This window comes from Tachypleus tridentatus, chromosome 4, assembly GCF_004210375.1.
Source record: "Tachypleus tridentatus isolate NWPU-2018 chromosome 4, ASM421037v1, whole genome shotgun sequence".
Lineage (NCBI taxonomy): Eukaryota > Metazoa > Arthropoda > Merostomata > Xiphosura > Limulidae > Tachypleus > Tachypleus tridentatus.
Genome location: NC_134828.1, coordinates 41,429,164 through 41,452,724, shown reverse-complemented (window position 1 = coordinate 41,452,724; position 23,561 = coordinate 41,429,164). Strand labels below are relative to the sequence as shown.

Genomic DNA, 23,561 nt, shown 5'->3' with positions numbered 1-23,561 from the left:
TAGTTTAACATATTATTTATATAATTCATCACTAAGCAGCGAATATTCTTATTCACTATAAGGAAAGAAAAATATCTGACAGATTTATAGTTCCCACTGTTTCTAATGGCCTAATGAAACGTACTGTTTCTTAGGAAGCAGTGATGCTATCATTTCCTTGGTGAATGCTGGAGCTATGGTATCCGCAGAAGACAAGGACGGTTTGACAGGTAGGGTAGATTGTGATGTTTACATATTTATGTAACATAAACTCGATTAATCACTGTATAAAATATTCTAATTGTTTATCCTGAAAATCACACTCGATAAAGGTGGAACATGAGGACGTTGTCCATAGACTGACAGTATTTTTACACTTATTAAAAGATTCACATTTTATGTAATTCTCTTCATGGTAAATTTGAAAATTTACAACACAAAAAACAGAGGATTAATTTTCTGCAGTGGTCAGAGAGCAGATAACTTGCTTTGTAACTCTGCACTAAAAATAAAGAAACGATGGAAAAAAATCATCATAGCTAGAAAGCTTGAAATGACAGTTTGTATTTGATTCAAATAATTCTTTTACAAAAGCAGATTTATGACTTAGTTTTAGTCATGAAGCTGCAACATCTCACAAAAGCATTAGAAGGCTTCTTCAGTGTGCACTAGAAATATCATTTATTGTGTTCGGATTAATTAAATAATTGTCGGTTTTTTAATAAATTGTCAACCGAAAAATTAATGTTCAGGAATTTACTTTTCCCGTCACTTTTGTTTTTAATTTTCATCTCACTCATTCCTTAAACGTTTATCAATAATAATAAATTTTTAAAGCTCAGAAAATGATGTAGACGCTTTTTTTACTTAAACTTGAAATACACCTTTTATACTATAACTTTTAATATGTTTTGTGTATTTTCACAAAGTTTGTAAAAGTTTCAATAAACGTTACAAGTATTTTGTACAAAAGGAAGCAAACAAACAGATTTTTTAAGTGTTTTTACTATTTAAGATTATCCTGTGACTATATGGAATCAGAACGTTGACTGCTCCGAGTGCTAAATGATTTTTATGTTCACATTAAAAGTACTTTCTTCATCTGATAATTTTCACATTTCACTTTCATAACTTCTAAAACTTCCTAAACAAATATCCAACTTTTTATGTTAATCTTTTTTTTTCATCTGCTGTTTTTTCAACCCTAACTCTGTAGGAATCAATTGACTTAACCGATCTTATAACCATCATAGAAAATCGAAATAAATCTAAATTACCCTGTCTAGTTTTCTAGAATTACTGCAGATTCTAACAGGAAACTATAATTGTTTATCCTAACTTACTTAAATCTTGTAATAGTTTACATCTGTTTATATTTACTTTTATTATTTCATTGCTCTTTGAACAGTGTCTAACTAAATATCTTACCACACAAGTTATAAATCCTTTAGTGCATGCATAGTTTAAGTTGTATTGAATGGCGTAGTGAATGAGTTGCTCACAAGAGCATCTCATGAAGAATTATTATTTTTTTATCATCTTACTAACTCTAGCCTTATATTATATAATCAAATAAGTTCCTAATTCTTATACTTCTATGTAAATATAGTATTTACATTTGACCTATTGGTTTTTGCTGTCAGTTGCCAATGAAACTTAAGCCTACCAGTACACTAAATAATTTTTACTTACTTAATTAATGCATTGAAGAACACGGAAAAATAATATGCAAAAAGCAAACAATTTCCTGTAACTGTTGTAATTTAACTGGTTTTCCAACTGTAGCGTCAATTCTAACAACTCAAGAAAAACTTTCAAATTTAAGGCGAAATAGATAATGAAAACAATGTAATATAATAAATTACTTGATATATTCAAACTTTGCCTTTATGTTGGTTATAATTCATGAAATATAGAACATCAGAGTGAACTATTAACAATTTGTGAAAGAGAGGATGTGACAAATGGGTCAGATTTTCTGTATTCAAACAAGATTGAAAGCTATAGAACATCAGAGTGAACTATTAACAATTTGTGAAAGAGAGGATGTGACAAATGGGTCAGATTTTCTGTATTCAAACAAGATTGAAAGCTATAGAACATCAGAGTGAACTATTAACAATTTGTGAAAGAGAGGATGTGACAGGTGGGTCAGATTTTCTGTATTCAAACAAGATTGAAAGCTATACAAATTGGACTATGCCTTAGTAATATCTGTGTTATAACAAGTAATTTATGATAAATTTCTTATTCCGAAGAGGGTGTTAAAGAAATTAGAGATGGGACAAAACCTACAGAACAAATGTCATAATTCTCATGCTAAGGAACATTGAATATTTTTGTAAAATATTTTCTTATAATATTAATAACTGAAAACTGATATAATACCAACATTTTATGCATTAACTATGTTATGATCTCAAATATTTTGTATGCATTAATTATGTAATTGTTTAATTACATTTTTGTATAACTTTTTAGAAGATCGTTACATTAGCATATTGACCTGCAAACAACAAGAGGAGGAATAAAGTTTCTTAACTTCAGGTGTTGAGAAAATCATCAAAATCATGTTGTAAAGACTAAGCAGGATTTCTTTCTTTTTCATCCACGTTGATTGTCACAAAATTTCTATTGTAATGTTCGAAAGTATATGATATGTTATTCAACAATTAATTAAATCTATCGTTATTAACACATCCTATAAATAAGATGTGTAGGTATTTTATCCATAAATGCGTTGTTAATATATGTTTGTAATTTTCCCTGCTGAATTGAAAATGTCCTGCACACTAGGTATTTCGTAGAACATTTAGTTGTTTTCTATGAAATGCTTTATCGTATGCCAGTGTTATGAAGGTGCTAATATTAACCTTTTTTTTTAAAGCACAAACAGGATGTAGAACAACCTTGGATCCTGATTTATAATTTGAAATAATACAAAATGTATCTTTACTTCGTACTAGGTAGAGTTTTAAGTTTCTTCTACTAAGCAAATTTTTTTTCTTTCTGTGAAGAACTTTAGAATGAGCCCATGTCAACAGTCTAACTACCACGTGAATTTATGTATTTATCATCGATCTTAACATGGCCGAATGAAACACGTTACTCAGTATATCTTCCAGTGCATAACCTTGTTGCCGTTCACTTAGGATAATACAATAATCATAATACGTGTAATAAACGTTTCTGTCAAGGAAATTAATAGTAGTAGTGCTACAGGTGGCAAGAGGGAATTTTCCAAACCGAATAGTCTTCTTGCCACAGATTTTTTCCCCATTCTCCAGTTTAATCTTATATACTTAGAACAAATGTAATGTCCACAACAAGAAAACAGATTTGCGCAATCACTTCTGTTTTTACAGGATGATTTTCTTGTATGCTAGATGTTAACCTGATATATCCTACAATAATGGGTATTCCCTTTAACCCTACTTTTAATACCAAAAGTACTATCGCACTAAATAATCATTTATTTAATTAAATAATACTCGAAAGAACACAGAACGATAACACGCAAAAAACAAACAACAGAATATGTCCCATAATCAGTACAATTTTTCTGGCTTTCTAAGAATACGTTAAGTGTCATTACAAATCAATCAGAACTGGTGAATATTTTTCTGGTGGGAACAAAAGTAAAACTGAAACTATCATTGTCTATTGAGAGAAAAGTAACATAATACGTCATTTCAAAGGCGGAACCTTTATTTTTCTGTTGGTTGTATATAATATGAGAATACAAATCAGAGAAAACTAATGGATAGTTCTAAAAGGGAAAATTAACAGGTGGGCGTGCAAAAGTTGTTTGATTTTTGTATTTGATACTCTGTACTTAATTAAGATTGAAATATATAAATATTATGCTTTTCCTGAACGATGATTATTTTATACGTTCCCACCCACAAAAGGGTTAAAAAATCTCAGTCTGCCTTTATCAGAAACGTTGCTAAATAAAGTGTTCAGACTGGTTTTGGCACTTTTATTTTGTGGCTCAGCACTTGTTGCAAGGTTATTCTTCAAATTTCTAGGTGAAGAGGTCACAGTTATAATTAAACTACATATTTTATTGTTATTTATTGTTACATGAAGTTATTGTTTTGCATACATTTGTAGACACATCAAGTCTTACTACTGATACAATAGATCTTAGAAATTTTGAAAAATATCTTCATAAATTAAAGTTCCCAGGAGATAAACCTTCGAGATGTCATTACAAATTAAACAAAGCTAGCAGATATATTTCCTGTGGGAGCAAAAGTAAAACTAAAATCCACATTACCAAGTGAGTTGGACCAAGCTAGAAACGCCAAAGGACTGAAGATGAAACTGTCATACCCGAAGACTCGACAGAGGATGAAACATTGAATCAAGTAGACAATACGAATACTTCTGATCAAGATCATGAAGATATACTGGGCAAACGTGCTAGTGTTGTAGAATTACACAACCTGAGCAACAGTAGTGTGAAAGCAGCTCTGTCTAGTTTGACTCTGGAAGAAGGTAGTCCAACTGACATATCCCGAATGCCTGACAATGAATCAATTCGACCAGGTTTTAATGAGTCTTTCACCTTCCAAAGACATACCTTAATGGTAAATTATATCCTTAGCTTGAATATTCCATATCTACTGACAACGTTTATCATTTTGTTTGTCATCACTTAACAAAAGGCACTAAATATCAAGGTAAACAAGCTTTTGTGTTTCAATGGATCAATATATGAAAAAGTACACTAATTAATTTATTAAACAAAATCAGTCTGATGCATGTTTGAAATACACACACAAATATAATGCTTATTTAGAATCAAAGTTTTCTGAAAAGACAGAAGTAGACCATGTTAATGAAGCTAACCAATTGGTTGTGGGTAAAATAGTGAATACATCAAAATACTTGCAGATACATTGAGCCTCATAGCGGTCCAAAACATAGCTTAGAGAGGTCATCGTGAAGGAAATACAGTTGAAAATAAAGAACATTTTATGGAAATATAAAACTTCTTAAAGACTCATCCTGGATGAACAACTGTCTGAAGAACCTTAAAATGCCAAATATACGTACCACACTGCACAAGATGGCATTCTGGATATTTTCTATGTTATGATTTTGGACGAAAGTGAAGCTCAGTATTTTTCAATTTTAGTTAATGAAACTGAAGTTGCATCAAATAAAAAGAGCAGATAAATTTGGTACTTCAATGTTTTAATGCGTTAGAAGTTCGTAAATATTTTTTTTTGGTTTTGAAGTTGCTAACGAACTTGACACAGTGTTTGGGTGTGTGTTTTTTGTATAGCAAAGCCACAAAGGACTATCTGCTCAGCCCACCGAGGGGAATCGAACGCCTGATTTTAGCGTTGTAAATTCGGAGACATACCGCTGTACTAGCGGGGGGCACTTGACACAGAATCATTGCCCAAATATATTCCAGAGGAGGTAAAGAACAATTAAATTTCTGTTACAAATCTGATTGGTCAATGATATGATGACATTGTCCTGATGAACAGCTAGTGCTCTAGAATTCAACAGAAAATAAAACACATCGCACCTCAAGCTATCTACATTCATTGTTTCGTTCATCATAGAAAGTGTGAAATCTGTTACCCCTGTCGCTGACCTTTTCTCAATGCTTCAAAATGTTTTAAAACAATATCGGAAACACGACTAGCTTAGCAGATGCATACTGTAAATACAATTGTAGCAAGTTTGACGGGGCATTAATGCCTGATCCATTTTGGTACCACTGGACCAGACATTCATGTACTTGATGCTCTCTCTGAATAACATCTTACTTGAAGCAAAATGAGCATTAGATATGCTGCAAAATTAGAAGTTAGATTGTTGAAACCACCAGATATTATTCATAATATTGGAATATTATATATTCCAGCAGAGGTGCAAACCCACAGATATGACGAGAAATCTGCACATTATTTTCAGTGTTATTCTGACACGGGTACCAGAAATGACCTGAACGTCATCGGTATCAGTTACAGAGATCCACGTCCTCAATCATGAACGACTTTGTAGTTCTAACCACATTTGAGAAGAAGAACGCCATCGAAATTCATCTCGTATGGAACAAATCACCTTGTTTTCAACCATTGATAATTTTCTTGGAAAACTAAATAAACGATTCAGTGGTGAAAATCTCCAAATGTTCTGTTCATATTTGGCAATTTATTCCAGATCTCAAAAATTCCTTAATTTTGAGAGTATTAAACCTCTTAAAGCTGGATCTTAAAGACATACAAACGGAAATGAGAGAAGCTAAGAGAGTGAATGAGTGTACAGGTGCAACATTTGGAGCAGTCAAGAAATTTGCAGAACATCTCAACCCATATTTATGGCACTGACGATACTTTACAAGCATTAGTTAATACTAATGTAACAATAACTCTCCCACTTATCACAGTCGGTTGTGAAAAGAGCTGAAGAACTAAAACTAATAAAAAACTAACTTAGAACAAACGTGATAGTTAAGAGACTAAAGAATCTAACAGTAACTAGTGTGCACAGAGAGCATGTTCTTTCCAATGATCTTGATTTTGTTGTTAACAGTTTCATTACTAAGTTTTTAAATACAATGTTAAAGTTGTTTTAAAGTTCAAGAAGGGGATCATACAGTCTGCAAGTACTATGGGGTTTCAAAATTATATAAAGCATTTTTTTAAACCTAAGGTTGGTTCAGTGCAACTTAGTATGCTAAAATTTGAGTATCTTTGAAATTAAACATGAGTATAGTTTTGCCCCCAACATTTTGGCTTGCCCCACTCCTTCCCGCTCCACTTTCCCCGCTAAAGATTTAGCGCTTATACCACCAATCTCATCATGTCATAGGCTGGTCTAGATAGTTCTTTATAACGATTTCAACAGTCTGAAGACTTTGTTTTTGAACAAGTCTTTATTGAGGCTTTGCAAATTTCTCTTGAACTTTACCTTGAATTAGGATAAAATTGCATCGCGAATAATATTAGTTTCCACAAAGTCTGAGTACACGTAAAATAGATATAAAAACTTTGTGTTATCAGTGTATGGAGTCATAGTGAGTTCTGCTATAATACGATTAGTATTAAATCTATGTAGTATTGACAACTTAGGACGAGTGATTATTTTTCTGGTGACTAAATCATAGGTAAATATATGTTCTTTGTCGGGTTTAGAAAGTAATCCTTCTACTTGTTTTAAAATCTAATTAAATCTTTAGGTTAGTAGTAAATGACTATAATTGATCACATTAGCAGACTGAGAGTGTACAAAGTAGCAAATCCATCCTGTACCATCAAGAACATTATACTTATTATGAGGATGGAATAATATGGACAAGGCAATTTCTCATGAGCCTTCAAGTTGTATAAGTCTGAGAAGATAAGGGACATAAGTTGGTGAAATAGCTTATTGAATTATTCCTTGGTAATAATGAGTAATAGAGTTATATTTAAGAAACTCGATCGCAAAAAAACGACCCAAATTCAGGAAAAGAATGTAAAATCCGAAAAACGGAAAGGAGGCGCTCGACTTCATAACAGTAATCCAATAATACAATCTAAAAAATATCCTTCTGAATGAAAGAATAAATGAAAAAATATACTCACAAGTGAAATCTGTAAAATTACTTGCCAGGAACATCCACACAGATATAAAGGAGACTGCTTTACTTGTGGCGTTTGAAGATGTTGCTTAAATTTGGATTTATGCTAGAATAAAACAAATCATATTACTTAGAAGTGAAGAAATCATGACAGAAGAGTAATGAGAAGAACAAGTGTCCTGAGAGGTCAAAATTTAATTAGAAAGAAAGAAATGTGTAAGATATTGGTTCTGGTGAAGATGGAAACGCTGAAACCTCTAAAACCATTACTGCTATATACAGCTGTATCTTTTTTATGTTTCGTAGATTTCAAATCTGAGAAAAGGATTCTAAATTGTGAAGTAAAGTAGTTTATTTCTACAAATAGCGCCTTCTTGAGCATAATATTTCAGAATTTGGTGCGGCGCCTAGAGGCCTTAAAATTATGTAATCGTTATAACTCAAACTAAGAACGAGCATACAGAGAAACTGTAACTAGTTCATAAAAATGTCTCATTTTGCAGTTCATGAGTAGAAGTATTCTTTTGTGAAAGTTAGTTAATTTAATTAAACAAATTTGCTAAACTAAAAATAAAGTAAAAAGAGTAGTAATAGATGTTATAAAGAGTTTATAATGTTTGTTTTTAGTTATTGTTGAGGTGGATTTGAAATTCTAAGAAACATACAGGTAAACATAACAAATCAACATCTTTACTCTTTCTCCCTTAGCCTTGCACTGTGCAGCCAGTCGTGGCCACTTGAACTGTCTGGAAGCTCTGATAAATGTCTGTGGTGCTGAGGTTGACACTATAGATAGCAACGGCTGTACGGCTTTGTTTTACGCCGTTACGCTGGGTCACAGTGATTGTACAAAGTTACTTCTCCAATATGGTGCCGATTCTAATCGACAGGACCGGAAAGGAAGAACGTAAGCAGTTTAATTCAACCAAAGTAACATATTGTTGTAGCATTTTCTATGTGTGTCATTCTAACAAAATAACATATTGTTGTGATATTTTCTATGTGTGTTATTCAAACAAAGTAATATATTGTTGTGAAACTTTCTATGTGTGTCATTCAAACAAAGTAATATATTGTTGTGGCACTTTCCATGTGTGCCATTCAAACAAAGTAATATATTGTTGTGGCACTTTCCATGTGTGCCATTCAAACAAAGTAACATTGTTGTAGCACTTTCCATGTGTGCCATTCAAACAAAGTAATATATTGTTGTGGCACTTTCCATGTGTGCCATTCAAACAAAGTAATATATTGTTGTGGCACTTTCCATGTGTGCCATTCAAACAAAGTAACATTGTTGTAGCACTTTCCATGTGTGCCATTCAAACAAAGTAATATATTGTTGTGGCACTTTCCATGTGTGCCATTCAAACAAAGTAACATTGTTGTAGCACTTTCCATGTGTGCCATTCTAACAAAGTAATATATTGTTGTGGCACTTTCCATGTGTGCCATTCAAACAAAGTAACATTGTTGTGGCACTTTCCATGTGTGCCATTCAAACAAAGTAACATTGTTGTAGCACTTTCCATGTGTGCCATTCTAACAAAGTAACATTGTTGTGGTGCTTTCTATGTTAGACTGGATCTTTTGTATTATTCGGTGAAAGTTTGCAAAGCGCGATTTATTTTTTAAAATATTTCTTAAAGTTTTCAGCGCCGACTGAAGGATGGAAACTATTTTCAAATCAGACAATAAACAACATCGTATCAACGCTTTTTTCTAGGGTCTTTGAACATCATAGGTTACTTTAATTCAAAATCAGTTTTGTAGCTTGTCATGTTGAAAATAATGGTAAATCAAAATGTCGAGTAGAGTAAAAACCAAAAGTAAAATATTTATTTGAAGTTGTTTGTCAACTTTGTTGAAAGTGCATTTCATTTAATAATAATGAAAGACTTATTACTATATCTCTAATATTATGTTGAAACAGAAACTCAGCATTCACTGAAGTGAACTGACAAACTAATAGTAACATCAAACTGACAAGGGAGTTCACTAACTAAATAACAAATCAATCTTCTACTGTAGTGATTTTTACGTTTCTACACTGCTTAAATCGTTGCCTCGATTTCCAATAATATTTTCGTCGATAATCTACACCCATCTCGTGACGTCAAAAAATTCTTTGTATGCCAACAACACGAATGTCTAAATTTTAACAAAATTATAAATACAATACTTTACTTTTTCTTTATATTATGTTTCATTTCCAGAAGTTTTGTAACTATTTTAACAATGAATTTTAACAAATAAGCCTTTTATTGAATATTTTTTGATAATTATTCAACTTTGATACTGTAATAAACAGGCCAGATTTTAACACATGTACACAAACTTCCTTTTAACCTAGCCTAGCATGACCGATGATTAGAACGATCGGTCGCAATCTGTAGGTTTCGGGTTGGAACCTTTCCCTAAAGATGCTAGTGTTTTTATATCTGTCAGTCTGTCTTGGACTGTGATATAACACAGATACTTTTGAATCAACTTCAACTTGCTTTAGGTCGCTACAGTTCTGTTACGATAACTGGGATAGAGCATAAAAGCCTACACAGCTGTTTGGAAAAAAAGTTTCCGAATAAGGTTATGTTAATTGTTTTTTTCTTTAAAGTTTTAAATGTTCGATGTTGACTGACAGGATCGTTTTTGGTTTTACTTAACCAGGATAAACATCTACGGCATCTTCGCACTCTCGTCTAGTATTTCTCTATATAATATTTTCATAAGAATAAAAACTAATACTTTATTCGATAACATCACAAGTAAGGTTTACAAACTCAGACAAATATATTTTTCTAAAGAAATTGTCAATATTTGTCTAAGGTTAGCTTGAATTATATGAGGTTAAAGTTTCTGACGAGGTTTAAAAGTAGTCCAATACTCAGCTCCCGCTATAGAGATGTAACACTCAGAACTAATAAAGAATTTCTTACCTAAGCGCTGCCCACTGCGGAGCTGCAAAGGGCCAGTTGGAGACTTTGAGTATCTTGGGATCGAACGGAGGTAATCTATGGATGGCTAACATACGTGGAGACGTGCCGCTACATGAAGCTGTCCAGTCAGGAAGAAAAGGTGGAATGTCTTAATTTTTGTTTCTACGATAGTTGAACAACGAAAAAATCTAGATGTATTTGCTAATATTTAAATTAATATGTACGACTGCACGCAGTTTTTTTTTAAAGGAAGAAGTTTAAACAAACATGTCATTGTTTCATAGTCTAAGATTTTCGTTTATTCTATTTATTTTGACAGCAGTGATGTATAACATATATAAGAGATAGCGTACACGTTGCAATGAGTACAACCATTTTGTTTGTCTAGTGATGTGTATTAATGAAGCGTGTTCATCAGCTTTTACCAAGTTTTGTTGATGCAGGAACAACTGTGATAGTGGGGTTTTGAAACCATTTTAACAAAACTGTAACCCTGTATATGACGGAAACCACGGTAAGCAGCTTTTATGTCAGAACATGTCAATAGGACGAAACCAGTATTAAAAGATATTTATTTAAGTAAAATCAGCGCCTTAAACATTAGTCTAGCTGAAATAGTTTCAATAGGTTTGTCACAAAATGTTGAAAACAAAACAAACAAAAAAGTAAGTAGCGCTATCCGAAGTTACAGATTTTTTATCTTTATGTCTGACACAGTATATTGTTATAGTAAACTACTAGTAAATATTATGACAAACGTATGACGTAAACCGTAAACTGTGCAAATGGTAATTTATTCTAACATCATTAGATGTGCACAGCATCTCTCCCCACCAATCCGCACATTAGACCGTAATGTCATGCTAAACCTCTAGTTCTCACCTTTCTTTCCTGCTATTATGGTTATGCTACTTTAAACCGTAATGTCATGCTAAACCTCTAGTTCTCACCTTTTTGTCGTACTATTATGGCGATGTTACTTTAGACCGTGATGTTATGCTACATCTCTAGTTCACACCTTTCTTCCTACTATTACGGTTATGTCAGTCTAGAGCGTGATATTATGCTGTACCTCTAGTTCACACCTTTCTGTCCTGCTATTATGGTTAAGGTACTTTAGATCGTAATGTAATACTGCACCTTTAGTTCACACCTTTCTGTCCTGCTATTACGGTTATGTCACTTTAGACCGTAATATTGTGCTCCATCTCTAGTTTACATGTCCTGCTATTATGCTTTTGTTTTTGTTTATTTTTTCCGTGTTTTTTATCACTGTCTACATAAGACTGTTTTTTTTTCCATTATGCCGTCTGAAGAAATGTTAAAATTTATCACTGCAACAATCACAGAAACAGAAGGAATCTTTATGAGTAACATGGGCATAAAGTAGCATGTGTTGTTGGATTCAGGAAGAAACATACACATATACAACGAACCAGCTTATCAAATCATTAAGTGTTGTAATAATTCACTAACGATCGTGTTGAAACAAAATGAGGGCTACAAATGTCACCTCCTTTAAATGATTTGAATATTAACAATGACTATTTCACAGTATTGGCTGAACAAAACTAAAACTTATTTTACTTATAAAGCTACCTAAATCATTATATGTGTGTTTAAGGAGTGAATAAAAATTTCACTATTTTAACGAATTTTTATCTAAGTGAGTATGTAAGTTACTTTTCCAGACAAGCTTATAGAAAAAAAAAAGACGAACCTTATCACTCTAATTCTTTCACATAACTCTTCCATCCGGAGTGTAAATATCGGGTATGATGCGCTACTTTGGGCATATAATTAGTTGATAAATATATTGATGAGTAATAACATTGAATAAGGTATACATGCGTCTACGCTTGGTATTGCTGCAGCAGAAATATATAGCCAATAAAAATGAGATAAACAAGTATAATAAAATTATTTTGATTTTATATACACAACTATGGCTCTATACATACGTAACCTAGCTCTAGCTATGGTAATACAGAAGGTTTTAATACTACGAAAAGTACTAAGAAAAGAAAGTCAAAAGTGTATAAACTGAGTTACTTAAAATGTAAAATATTTATCCCTATTTTGACTAATACCAACATGATTACAGTGATTTGTTCAAATGCAGCATTACAACTTTCTATATTATTATAGCTAGCTAGCGAGATAGCGTATATGTTGATCCCTAGTTGTCTTTGTAAAATTTGCATAATTTTTTATTATACTTGTATCTAAGATTGATTAAAAATTAGAGACTTATTAAATTTATAATTTTATCAGTATTCGTACTATCTTTTTAACGAAAAATATTTCAGAAACGAAGATATATCATTTAATAACAATTTCATTTCCTCATTTCTGGTAGAAACCACTGTAAGTGATCTATAATTATCTCGTATCGCTAATTACATTTAGTATACATTTTAGGGTTAGCAAAACTTACGCTAAGCAAATTTGGCTGGATGTACGTTAAGTACGATGCATATACTACAGTAACATCTATATCAGTACCTAACTATTAATATCTTTTTTTTGGTTGTTGTTCTGCTTTTTTTTTAACTTGAATAGTTGTGCATCTATTCGTTTACTAAATGTTTCTTCAAGATAACAACAATTTAGTTATCCCACACTACTGCTTATAAATATCTTTATTTCAGGTTTTATTGAACGTTACCATAATTTACATTTATTTCATTTTGCCGTTTATAACATCCTCTATTTTAGTCAGAGATATTTTACTTTTATCCTTAGATCTCGTGCTCTGGTTACTTTCTTTAAACCCAAATGCAGCTAACGCACAAAATTACAACGGCCGAACAGCACTTCACGTTGCAGCTTTCGAAAACAACGAGGAAATGTGTAAAATTCTTTTAGACTACAAAGCCAACGTTAGCGCCATCTTACGAACAAGCAAGGTATTAGTATGTGTTTCTTTTTTTATCACGTTGAATGTAACAGAAGAGTTAATTGAATATGAAAGTGATCCAGTGTACTTAAGGAGCGAAGGTGTGCAAAACATGTAAACTCACTTTTATCATATATTATATTGGTTCTATACCATAATAATAACTTATTTTAAACTGTCGAAGAAGAAAGATATTCGTTCAGTAGGATGAGTTTCGATTATGTATGGTTGATGAAATTCATAAGTCAAATTGAAAACAAGTATTAAGTGAAAACAATGACTTAAAAAGGAACTTTAGGATAAAAAATAGCTAACTAGATTCTGTACTTGTTTTTTACACAATACTTATAATATACTTATTTAAAGACACGTTTGCTACAAAGTTTCAATAAGTCTTGCAAATTAATAAATTGAATAGTTGGAATAACATAATACATAAGTACATTGGTAAAACATTAAATACCAACTTTCTGTTTTTCTCAAACTTTGTATATTAATTTTTGTGTTTTTTCCTTAAGGGTCAGTTGATGACACCATTAGATATAGCACTACGAAAAGGTTTCGAAAAGTGCACCAAATATCTTTCACTTCGCGGAGGGGTAGCAGCCAGTAAATTGCTAGAAAATCAAAATATTAGTGGGTGAGTTGGCACCAGTCAGTACATTATTATAGAAACAACACCTTACTAGGAGAATTACTTAGATCTCTAAACTGTAGACTATAAGAAAACCAGGAAATTAATAGGTGAGTTACGTCACTTCCAGACAGCAGAATATTACAGACAGAACCAAGAACTTAGTGTGTGAGTGATGTCAACGTCAAACTTGATATTTGTACTACAAAGAAATAATAAGTCAGCACTGGGCATAGAAGAAATAAAAACTTAGCCACTTCATCTCTAGACAGTCAATTATTACAAAACTAAGCATTTTGTGGATGAATTAGTTAGTGCTAGATAATGGAACGTTACTGATCAAAGGACTGTGGATGAATTAGTTAGTATTAGATAGTGGATCATTACTGAACAAAGGATTGTGGATGAATTAGTGTTAGGTAGTGGATCATTACTGAACAAAGGACTGTGGATGGATTAGTTAGTGTTAGATAGTGGATCACTACTGAACAAAAGATTGTGGATGAATTGGTACTAGATAGTGGATCATTACTGAACAAAGGATTATAGATGAATTAGTTAGTGTTAGATATTGGATCATTACTGAACAAAAGATTGTGGATGAATTGGTATTAGATAGTGGATCATTACTGAACACGTCATCTTTGGGCACAAGATTAATACAGAACCAACATTAAGAATGTATTAAATAAGTAATTTTTATTGTCACCTGTTTTAGAATATTAAAGCAACAAGTAGTCCTGAATAAAAATAGCAAATGAACCATTAAGTTAAATAAGCGATCTTGGGAGTTCGTTCATTTGGTACTATTTGGTATTATTCTTTTATATCAGGAATCTAGCCATATTGATGTTGGCCAGCTCTATAGTAGTGGATACAGCCTGGACTAAATCTCGGGTTCGTTGTAGGTTCTTCCTCATCTGTAGTTGTTTGTCCACTACACTCTGGAGCTTCGTAGCTGATAATTGCTGAGATTGGTGGCTGTCCATTTCCTTATGCTGTCAGTCTTTATCCTTGTGTGTTTTATATAATAATTACACCCATATGTTGCCACAATTTTCTGACTTTCTATGCATTTTATAAAAATCAGATACTCACATATACTTATGATTTTTTCAGTCTCTGAGTTTTACACCTGTTCGTTGCTAGGTAGTGCACTGAGTCCAGTTCACTGCTGGTGGCAGTGACAGGGTCTGTTTCCTACCATGTGTCGCCTGAATAATTTTTCGTTGATTACGATACCCGATAGTCATAACTGAATTTACCTGGTGCTTATAACATAGAACAAACTTTCTAAAACTTTTAAACAGAGTTGATTACAAAAACTATAAAAGATCTTACACAGTGGCTTTTATCCTAGTGTTTAAAACTTTTGATTCAGAAACTCCAGCTGACTGTCATAGCGAATCACCACAAAATACTGCTAAAACCAATTTGTTAACTTGTAGTGACTTAGATAAATTTGTATTTTCTTTAGCCAATCGTTTTCAGCCATAAGCTATGACTACTTCCAAATAAAACCAACGAAAGAAAAGAAGAGTACTATGAAAAACAAGCCATAGATCGTTAAAGGTTCAAGGGATTGTAGTTTATTAGCAAATGTAATCCTCAACTTTGGGATCATTAGAAAAGTTGTAAAATGTTAATAATTTTGTAGTTTACAGGCAAGGTTTCCCAAACATATGAAATCATAATAAGCACACTACATGATAAACACAACAAATGAATGTTATATAATGCAAAAAATATATCAATTCCAAAAACCTATCTGAGTAAACAGTTCGCCACAGATATTTATAACAGTATATTTTATTTAAATTTTGAAATGCGATACGTAGCATCCATTCGACACCTGAAATGCATATCCCAGTCCTGAAAGTGGTAATATTTTATCCAAATCAAACTTCCTCCCTCACTTCTAATGCTTAATTGGTTCAGTGGTGATACTGGCTTTTCCTGGAAGTGCTTGAAACACAGGTCAAGTAAAGTCTCGACTGCTCCAGTGTCAAGTAGAAAATCAATCTCACGTTTAGACGTACCCCAGGCTATTTTTGAATTTTTGAACCAATTTACTCTAAACGAACCACAGTGAAGTCTCTGATTTAGAACTGCCTTTCCCATATCGGCAATTAAACGTTACCTGGACTGACAATGGTTTACTTACACTGTTGACTTACATTGAAAAAGATCAGGTCTGCTGCAATATTTTCTGGGATTGAGTTTGATATAATGAATCTTGTTTAGTGCTCTGATTCCTAGCAGAATGTTGGCCAGATTATAGACATTTTAATATGGCATGGTTTAAAAGATTCCTGTCCTTAAAGTTAAATTTTATCCTTGTTGAAGTTACATCTGGTTGTGTCTGCCATTTTTGTTTGGTTTTCTTAATGCCTCTGAAGTGTGGGTGTCTCTACAAGTTGTACTTTTCACTCCGAGATAATGGTAAATTCATTACCAAGTCAAAAATTTTGCCACTGGCACAGCTTGATAAACTAATAAACTGGCCATGACATCTAAGGTTCATTTGATAAATAATTCGTCTGCAAAAAAAAATTACAAAAAATTACACTGCACAACAATTTTTTTGAAAAGTTTTGCTTCCTGAAAAGCTTTTGTTGATTGTGACAGGTTCCTGGTGGATATGTACAAATATAGTTTTGGTTTTGCTTCATCACCTAGAAACTCTGAGAAATAGACAGTTAACTGTTGACTGGCAATAACGTATTTAATTGTGTTCATGCTTCTAATACGCTATTAAATTCAACATAATTAAAAGTGTTTTGCTTCTGATTTTCGTTTGTATTCAATGTCCCGTGCATCATGTTGTAGTGTCCAACAGTAGTCAGCAAGCATTGACAGGTTCCAGTTGCCATGATATCGTTTTTCCATTGTAGCAATGTCTTGGTGAAACATTTCACCGTGTTCGTCACTGACAGCACCGAGATTTGTGGGGAAGAAGTCCAAGTGTGAACGTAGGAAATGAATCTTGAGTGACATGTTGCACTTCATTGCTTCGTATGCTTTGAGAAATTTGTCTACCAGCTGAATGTAATGTGGGGCTCTGTAATTACCAAGAAAATTGTCAACAACGTCTTTGAAGGCTTTCCAGACAATCTTTTCCGGCCCAACTAACAGATCTTCAAACCGCTTGTCACTCATAACATGTCTGATCTGAGGGCCAACAAAAATGCCCTCTTTGATCTTGGCCTCAGTTATTCTTGGGAACATCTGTCTTAAATAACGAAAACCTTAGCCTTCTTTGTTCATTGCTTTCACGAAATTCTTCATAAGTCCCAATTATATGTGAAGAGGAGGCAAAAGAATCTTTGCCGGGTCGTCAAGCGGTTCATGCGCCATATTTTTCTGTCCTGGAACTAACTTTTTACGGAGTGGCCAGCTCTGTGTAGAATAATGCGACTCTTTGGCACGACTGTCCCATTCACAGATGAAACAACAGTACTTTGTATAGCCGAGCTTCAGTCTTAGTAACAGAGCAACGACTTTCAGATCTCCACAGATATTCCAGTTGTACTTGCTGTACTGGATGTGCTTCAGCAACATTTTCATGTTCTCGTAGGTTTCTTTCATGTGTGCTGCATAGCCAACAGGTATTGAAGGGTGAACGTTGTCATTGTGTAACAGAACAGCTTTGAGGCTTAACATTGATAAATCAATAAAGAGACGCCACTCGTGTGGGCCATGGTCACAACCCAAAGCAGAGAACAATCCTTCGATGTCAACACAGAAACAGAGACTGTCAACTTGTGTAAATAATTTGGTTATATCATCTTGGTGGCTTCGAAAAACAGAAATTTTCGTATCTGGTGACTGACAGCAAACACCATTCCTGCAGTCTCGGCTTTTGCTTTTGACAGACCCAAACCTTTGACCAGATCGTTTAATTCTGACTGTGTTATGAGATGTGGATCGCCTGAGGAGATTGGTTCAAAATTCGGATCAATGTCACTGCCAGTTCCCTGCATTGCAGTTTCTTCATCTGGTTCGCCTAAGGTCCATTCCTCTGGTGGTTTCGGAATTGGAAGACTGTCGTCATGTGGCACGGGTCTTATTTCTAAAGGCAGATTAGGGTACTCAATTGACTTCTTGTTTTTGGCAGAGAAACCAGACACATTAGTCAAACAGTCCGTCACATGGTCTTTCTGTTCTCGCCATATCATCGGGACAGCAAACGGCATTGTCTTTCGAGTGCCTCTGAGCCAAGCTCTCAGACAGACAGCACATGTCGCACAACAAATGTGAGGCACCCATTCCTGGTCTTGATCACCAATTTTACAGCTGAAGTACAGATAATATGCTTTCTTCAAAGAGCAGTCATTGAGCGTCTCTGATGAACAAGCGTATACTCGCCACAAATATAGCAGAATGTATCGCGGCTGTTACGATATTGACGAGACATATTGACCCACACCAGTCGTCCTGTAAAGCGTCTATAACATCTAGCTTACTTGTTACAGTGCTACTGAGACAATGCTATATTCTGAAACAATACGTACACACTGTAAAGTCTATATTAATCCAATGAGCAGCATCTGTGTATGCAAGCCACTTTTATAGTCTGCTGAGACAGTATCAAACTGGCTCCGGCCTGCCCAGGCAAGCCCGGGCTGCATACTTCCACAGAACAGCTTCCAACCTGGCCTGATTTCATGCCTGGACATGCCCAGACTGCAAAACACATTGTTCATAGGTTTCTTACAAAAACGAAAATGTTTGGACACAAATATGAGAAAAAACATGACAAAACTGAAGATTTCGATGAAACGGTAGGTGTTGGGCAAATTTGGATGTGATTTTCGTGATCAGCAGCCAAAACTCTATAAGGAACACCTAACAGTGTTCAAGAAGCAAAAACTTTGTTGTGCAGTGTTATTAAAAGGTTTTTGGTGGAAATCATTTTATTTTTAAGAAGTTAATATTCCCATTTAAACTATATTAATGATAAGTTGTAACTCTTAAAATATTATACTCCACATTTCTGGCCCAGTATGGCCAAGCGCGTAAAGCGCGCGACTCGTAATCCGAGGGTCGCGGGTTCGTGCCCGCGTCGCGCCAAACATGCTCGCCCTCCCAGCCGTGGGGGCGTTATTATGTTACGGTCAATTGCACTTTTCGTTGGTAAAAGAGTAGCCCAAGAGTTGGCGGTGGGTGGTGATGACTAGCTGCCTTCCCTCTAGTCTTACAATGCTAAATTAGGGACGGCCAGCACAGATAGCCCTCGAGTAGCTTTGTGCGAAATTCCAAAACAAACAAACAAACAAATACTCCACATTTAAATAGTGTTTCAGAAAACTTTTCTCTCTTAACTACCAGTCCTACTGGTAAGTTCTGGTACTGCGAAAAGACGTTTTATCAGTGACTTGCAGGTTACAGATAAATATCTGAAAAGACATTTTTACACACATGCAATTTTGAATTTGAAATGAAAAACAGTTAATATGGATGTGTAAAAGAAATCAGCAGTTTATCTGATATTTATCTCAAATTACAGGACTATTGGTTTTCAGTACTTCGCAAGCTTTCGGTCTTTAAACTGCAACTTTATAACATTGGTTTTCCAAACTCTAATATTGTTTGTTTTGAATTTCGTGCAAAGCTACTCGAGGGCTATCTGTGCTATCCGTCACTAATTTAGCAGGGTAAGACTAGAGTGAAGGTAGCTAGTCATCACCACCCACCGCCAACTATTGAGCTACTCTTTTACCAAAGAATAGTGGGATTGACCATCACATATAACGCGCCCACGGCTGAAAGGGCGAGCATGTTTGTTGCAATCGGAATCGAACCCGTAACCCTCGAATTACGAGTCGAACATATTAACACACTTGGCCATGCCAGCTCAACTCTAATATAAACCTCATGAAAAGTGTATTTTTATTAGAGTAAACTGCATGCAGATTTGATAATCTGTCAACTTGCCTGCAATTGTTGTTAATTTTTTAAAGAACTACACAATCACCAAGAAAAATAATTTAAATATTTTGATAACCATAAATACCAATTATTAAAAATTCATCGCAACAAAGTTATTTCATATTTTTAGCTTTACTGACATTAATATTATAAGAAGATACTGAAAAAAATAGCTATTAATGAGTTTCAAACCTTTTAAAGGTACTTATTTATTTTTCAGCTCTTTCATTGATCACTTAGAAGACACTCCAAGTAAGAAAATTACTCCACCAGAAGAAAGTTTTTCGTCTTCTTACGTTAACAAAGTGGACCACATGAGCTTGGAGTCGGATTTTGATAACAGAGGAATGCGTTCAGAATCTGTGCAGACTGATCAGTGTAGAAGAGAAAAACAAGATGCTAATGTTCAGGTTGAACTGTCAGTTCTAACACATCAAGGAGATTTAAACATAGCCACTGTCAAAGAAATTGAAGAACAGTATTATATAAAGAAGAGCATAGAAAGTGATTCTCTTGCTGGAACTACAGGTAGTAAAGAAAGAGAACAAAAGGAAATGAGACAAGCTATCATCACCAATATGACTGTTACCACTTCGAATGACAATAAAAACAGAAAAAAAGGAAAGCAGAGAGACGAATATGAAATGTATGAAACATCAGATGAAAACGGTGCAGGTGGTTCTAAGAGAACAAGAATACAACAAAAAGATTCGCACAAAAATTCTCTCTTTGGAGATAAATATAATTCTGGTAGTCTAGAAGATCACGAAAATAATAAAAATGCTGTTCGGAGAAAAACAAAGAAAACAAAAACAAAAGAACCTTACAAGCAAAGAATTCAATATATATGTAAAGCAGACGGAGAACGAAAGGACTTAACCAGTGATGACACCATTTCAGATAAAAATGATGAACATTCCCAGAGGGCAAATAAAAACAAAAAAGGCAAAAAGGATCGTAATGTATCAGAAAACAAGGAAGGTGCAAATGAAAATGGCTCGGTAGAGAGTGAAACTCAAAGACAAAAAAGGTTTTCTGGAAATCACGAAGGACATAATGAAATAGAAGAACCCTTAGAAGAAAATAATTATGAAGGGAACAAAGAAGAAAGCAAAATGACTCAAACGAAAATGAAAAATGACAGTGAAAGAAAAAAGTACAAAGAAAAAGAATGTAGCAGAAACGAAGAAGATGTAAATAATGTAGAAGACAATCAAAAGCTTAAGAAGGTTGAAAGCAGTCATGGGAAAGAAAATATTAAAATTGAAAAGCATATCAATGAACTAAAAGCTCAGAATTTTGAAGAAGAAACAGAAACAAAAACTGATGTCAACAAGAATGACAGAAATGAGTACCAAAAAAGTACCAAATATAAGAGAATAAATGGACAGGAAGCTATCAATTTTCAGACGAGCTCACTTGAGGAAGAAGAAAATGACAAGGGTAGCCTACAAAATCATGGAAAAAATGAAGTAAGAAAGGTGTCCACGAATTTAAAATACATTCAAGACTCTGAAAAAAATATACTTCAAGAAAGTAGTGAAAATGAGCTAGGACTTGCAGATTCAGAGATATCTTCAGTTACGGAAGAAACTAGTTCATCTGAAACTTCGAGTGAAACAGAAAGCGAGAATTCTTTTAACTCAGGTATTCAGACATTAGAAAAACAAAATAACATTCGGTGGTCTTTAGATAATACAGATACCTCAATAAATAAAAGTGAAAGAAGTAACGTAATTTTGGAAACAAGGGAATGGAAGGAAGTACTTCAGCATGAAGAAGAAAATTTTGATGATGAAGATAAAAGTACAAAAGAAGAAGAAAATGAGAATATGAAACAAATAATAAATGATTCAAAAATGAACAAGAAACATAACTTATTTTCTGTCGAAGACTCAATCAGACAGGCTCAGTTTTCACCCATCCAACCTTCTGAAAATTCTATCGAAATCCTTGAACAGGCCGTAGCATGCAATAATCATGAAGAAGACTCTATAACTCAAACAGATGTTTCTTCTCTCAATGAAGAAAATGAGGAGCCAGAAAGAGTTGGTGAGATGCGACACAAACGTAGAAAAAAGAAAAAACCTGTTAAGACCGACGTTATATATAACGAAGAAGATGATAGTATAATGAACCATACCCGCAAATATAAAACCTCAAGTGGTAGGCAATTCGTTAGATCAAAAGATCGAAATCCAAATGTTACCCATAAATCGAAACTACACACAAAAGGAATTGTTACTCAGAAAAAGCGAGCTTCCAGTTTTCCCTCTATAGAATTACTAAAAGTACAACCTAATAAACGATTTAATTTAAACAGTGCAAGTTCTTCAAAAAATGTCAGTGATGATGTCACGAAAAAAGGTTTTCAAAGGTTTGTGTTTCATTCATTTTGTTTTCTGTTAAGTAAATTTCTATGGTGTTAATTTTATACTGAAAGAAGTAAAACAGCTGTTTAGTGTAAACTTTATAATTATTGTCAAATGTTTAGTGAGGTAAAGTAATGAGCTAAATAAACGGTAAAATTGTAAATTAACTAAGTTTCAGTCTGTGAAAGATTTGGTGGAAAAATGTAGTTTACACAGAACATGAAGTAGTTAAGTCTCTCTTAATCCATCTTGCCTTATTTGCGTTTTTTCAACTAATATGTTACCTTTTTCATATATAACACGTAATTTCTTTTTAACATTCGTGATGCCAGACAAGAGACACTACTAGTATTTAACTAAATAGTGAAGGAGGATTTCAACCACTTTCTCAAATGTTACAAGCAAATTGTTGTTTGGATTGAATCAGCTCATGAACTAGCTATGCATTGATTTATTGTGATTTTTAGTGATCCAACACTTGATGCATCCTAATATGTGGAGTCAGTCAAAAACTGAGGTATGGTTGTGGATGTGCAATGTTACATATTTGGCCATGTGGAGAAATGAGTCATCTCTATAACCGAGTTCAAAATATGTCTCTTAGTTATCAAAATACGACTCTCATTGATAAATTTTGAAGAGGTTCCCAAACTAATGTTTTGGTGGTAATATTGTTCAAGGTGCTTATATCAAACTGTACACTAGTGTATAGGAAGCAACAAGTAATGATACTGCAGCTGTGAAATCTGTTTCTAAAGCAATCTTTAGGATCTGCGGAGACACCAGATGTTTCATCTACCAACTCCATCACAGCAAGTACTGCAAGTTGTCATGATGTTGCTTTCATTATTTTAGATGGAACAACAGAGTATCTCAGTGATAATTTATATGGTTTCTATATTGATTCAATATATGTAGGACTCTCAAAGGTATCACTGCTTCAAATGTGGTTAAGTTGGTTAGTGGTTTGGGAATGTTAATTTATTTTGGCCAGACAGGATTATTAGGCAAAAATACTATACAGACTAATATCGTAATAAATAGAGGGGATTGACAACACGCTACTAGTGAAGCTCGAGTTGAATGTGATACTTGCTCATGTGCGTGTAACAGCCAGTTTGCACCTAATGTTACGGTGTCTGATTTGGAGAACCATGGGCTTTGTTTTATATGATATCTAAGAATAATTATACGTGGATATAAGGTTGAGTTTCTAGTG

The 23,561-nt window shown here is 33.8% G+C and overlaps 1 protein-coding gene across 1 annotated transcript in view; it reads left to right on the top strand.

Annotated features, from left to right (window-relative positions):
* Positions 1-23,561, top strand: part of LOC143248934 (uncharacterized) — a 79,938-nt gene that overhangs the window by 29,485 nt on the left and 26,892 nt on the right. The window contains exons 5-10 of the mRNA XM_076497944.1: positions 135-209; positions 8,279-8,477; positions 10,512-10,645; positions 13,252-13,415; positions 13,924-14,045; positions 20,191-22,347. Of these exons, the coding sequence (XP_076354059.1) occupies positions 135-209; positions 8,279-8,477; positions 10,512-10,645; positions 13,252-13,415; positions 13,924-14,045; positions 20,191-22,347 (2,851 nt within the window). The remainder of the gene's footprint in view (positions 1-134; positions 210-8,278; positions 8,478-10,511; positions 10,646-13,251; positions 13,416-13,923; positions 14,046-20,190; positions 22,348-23,561) is intronic.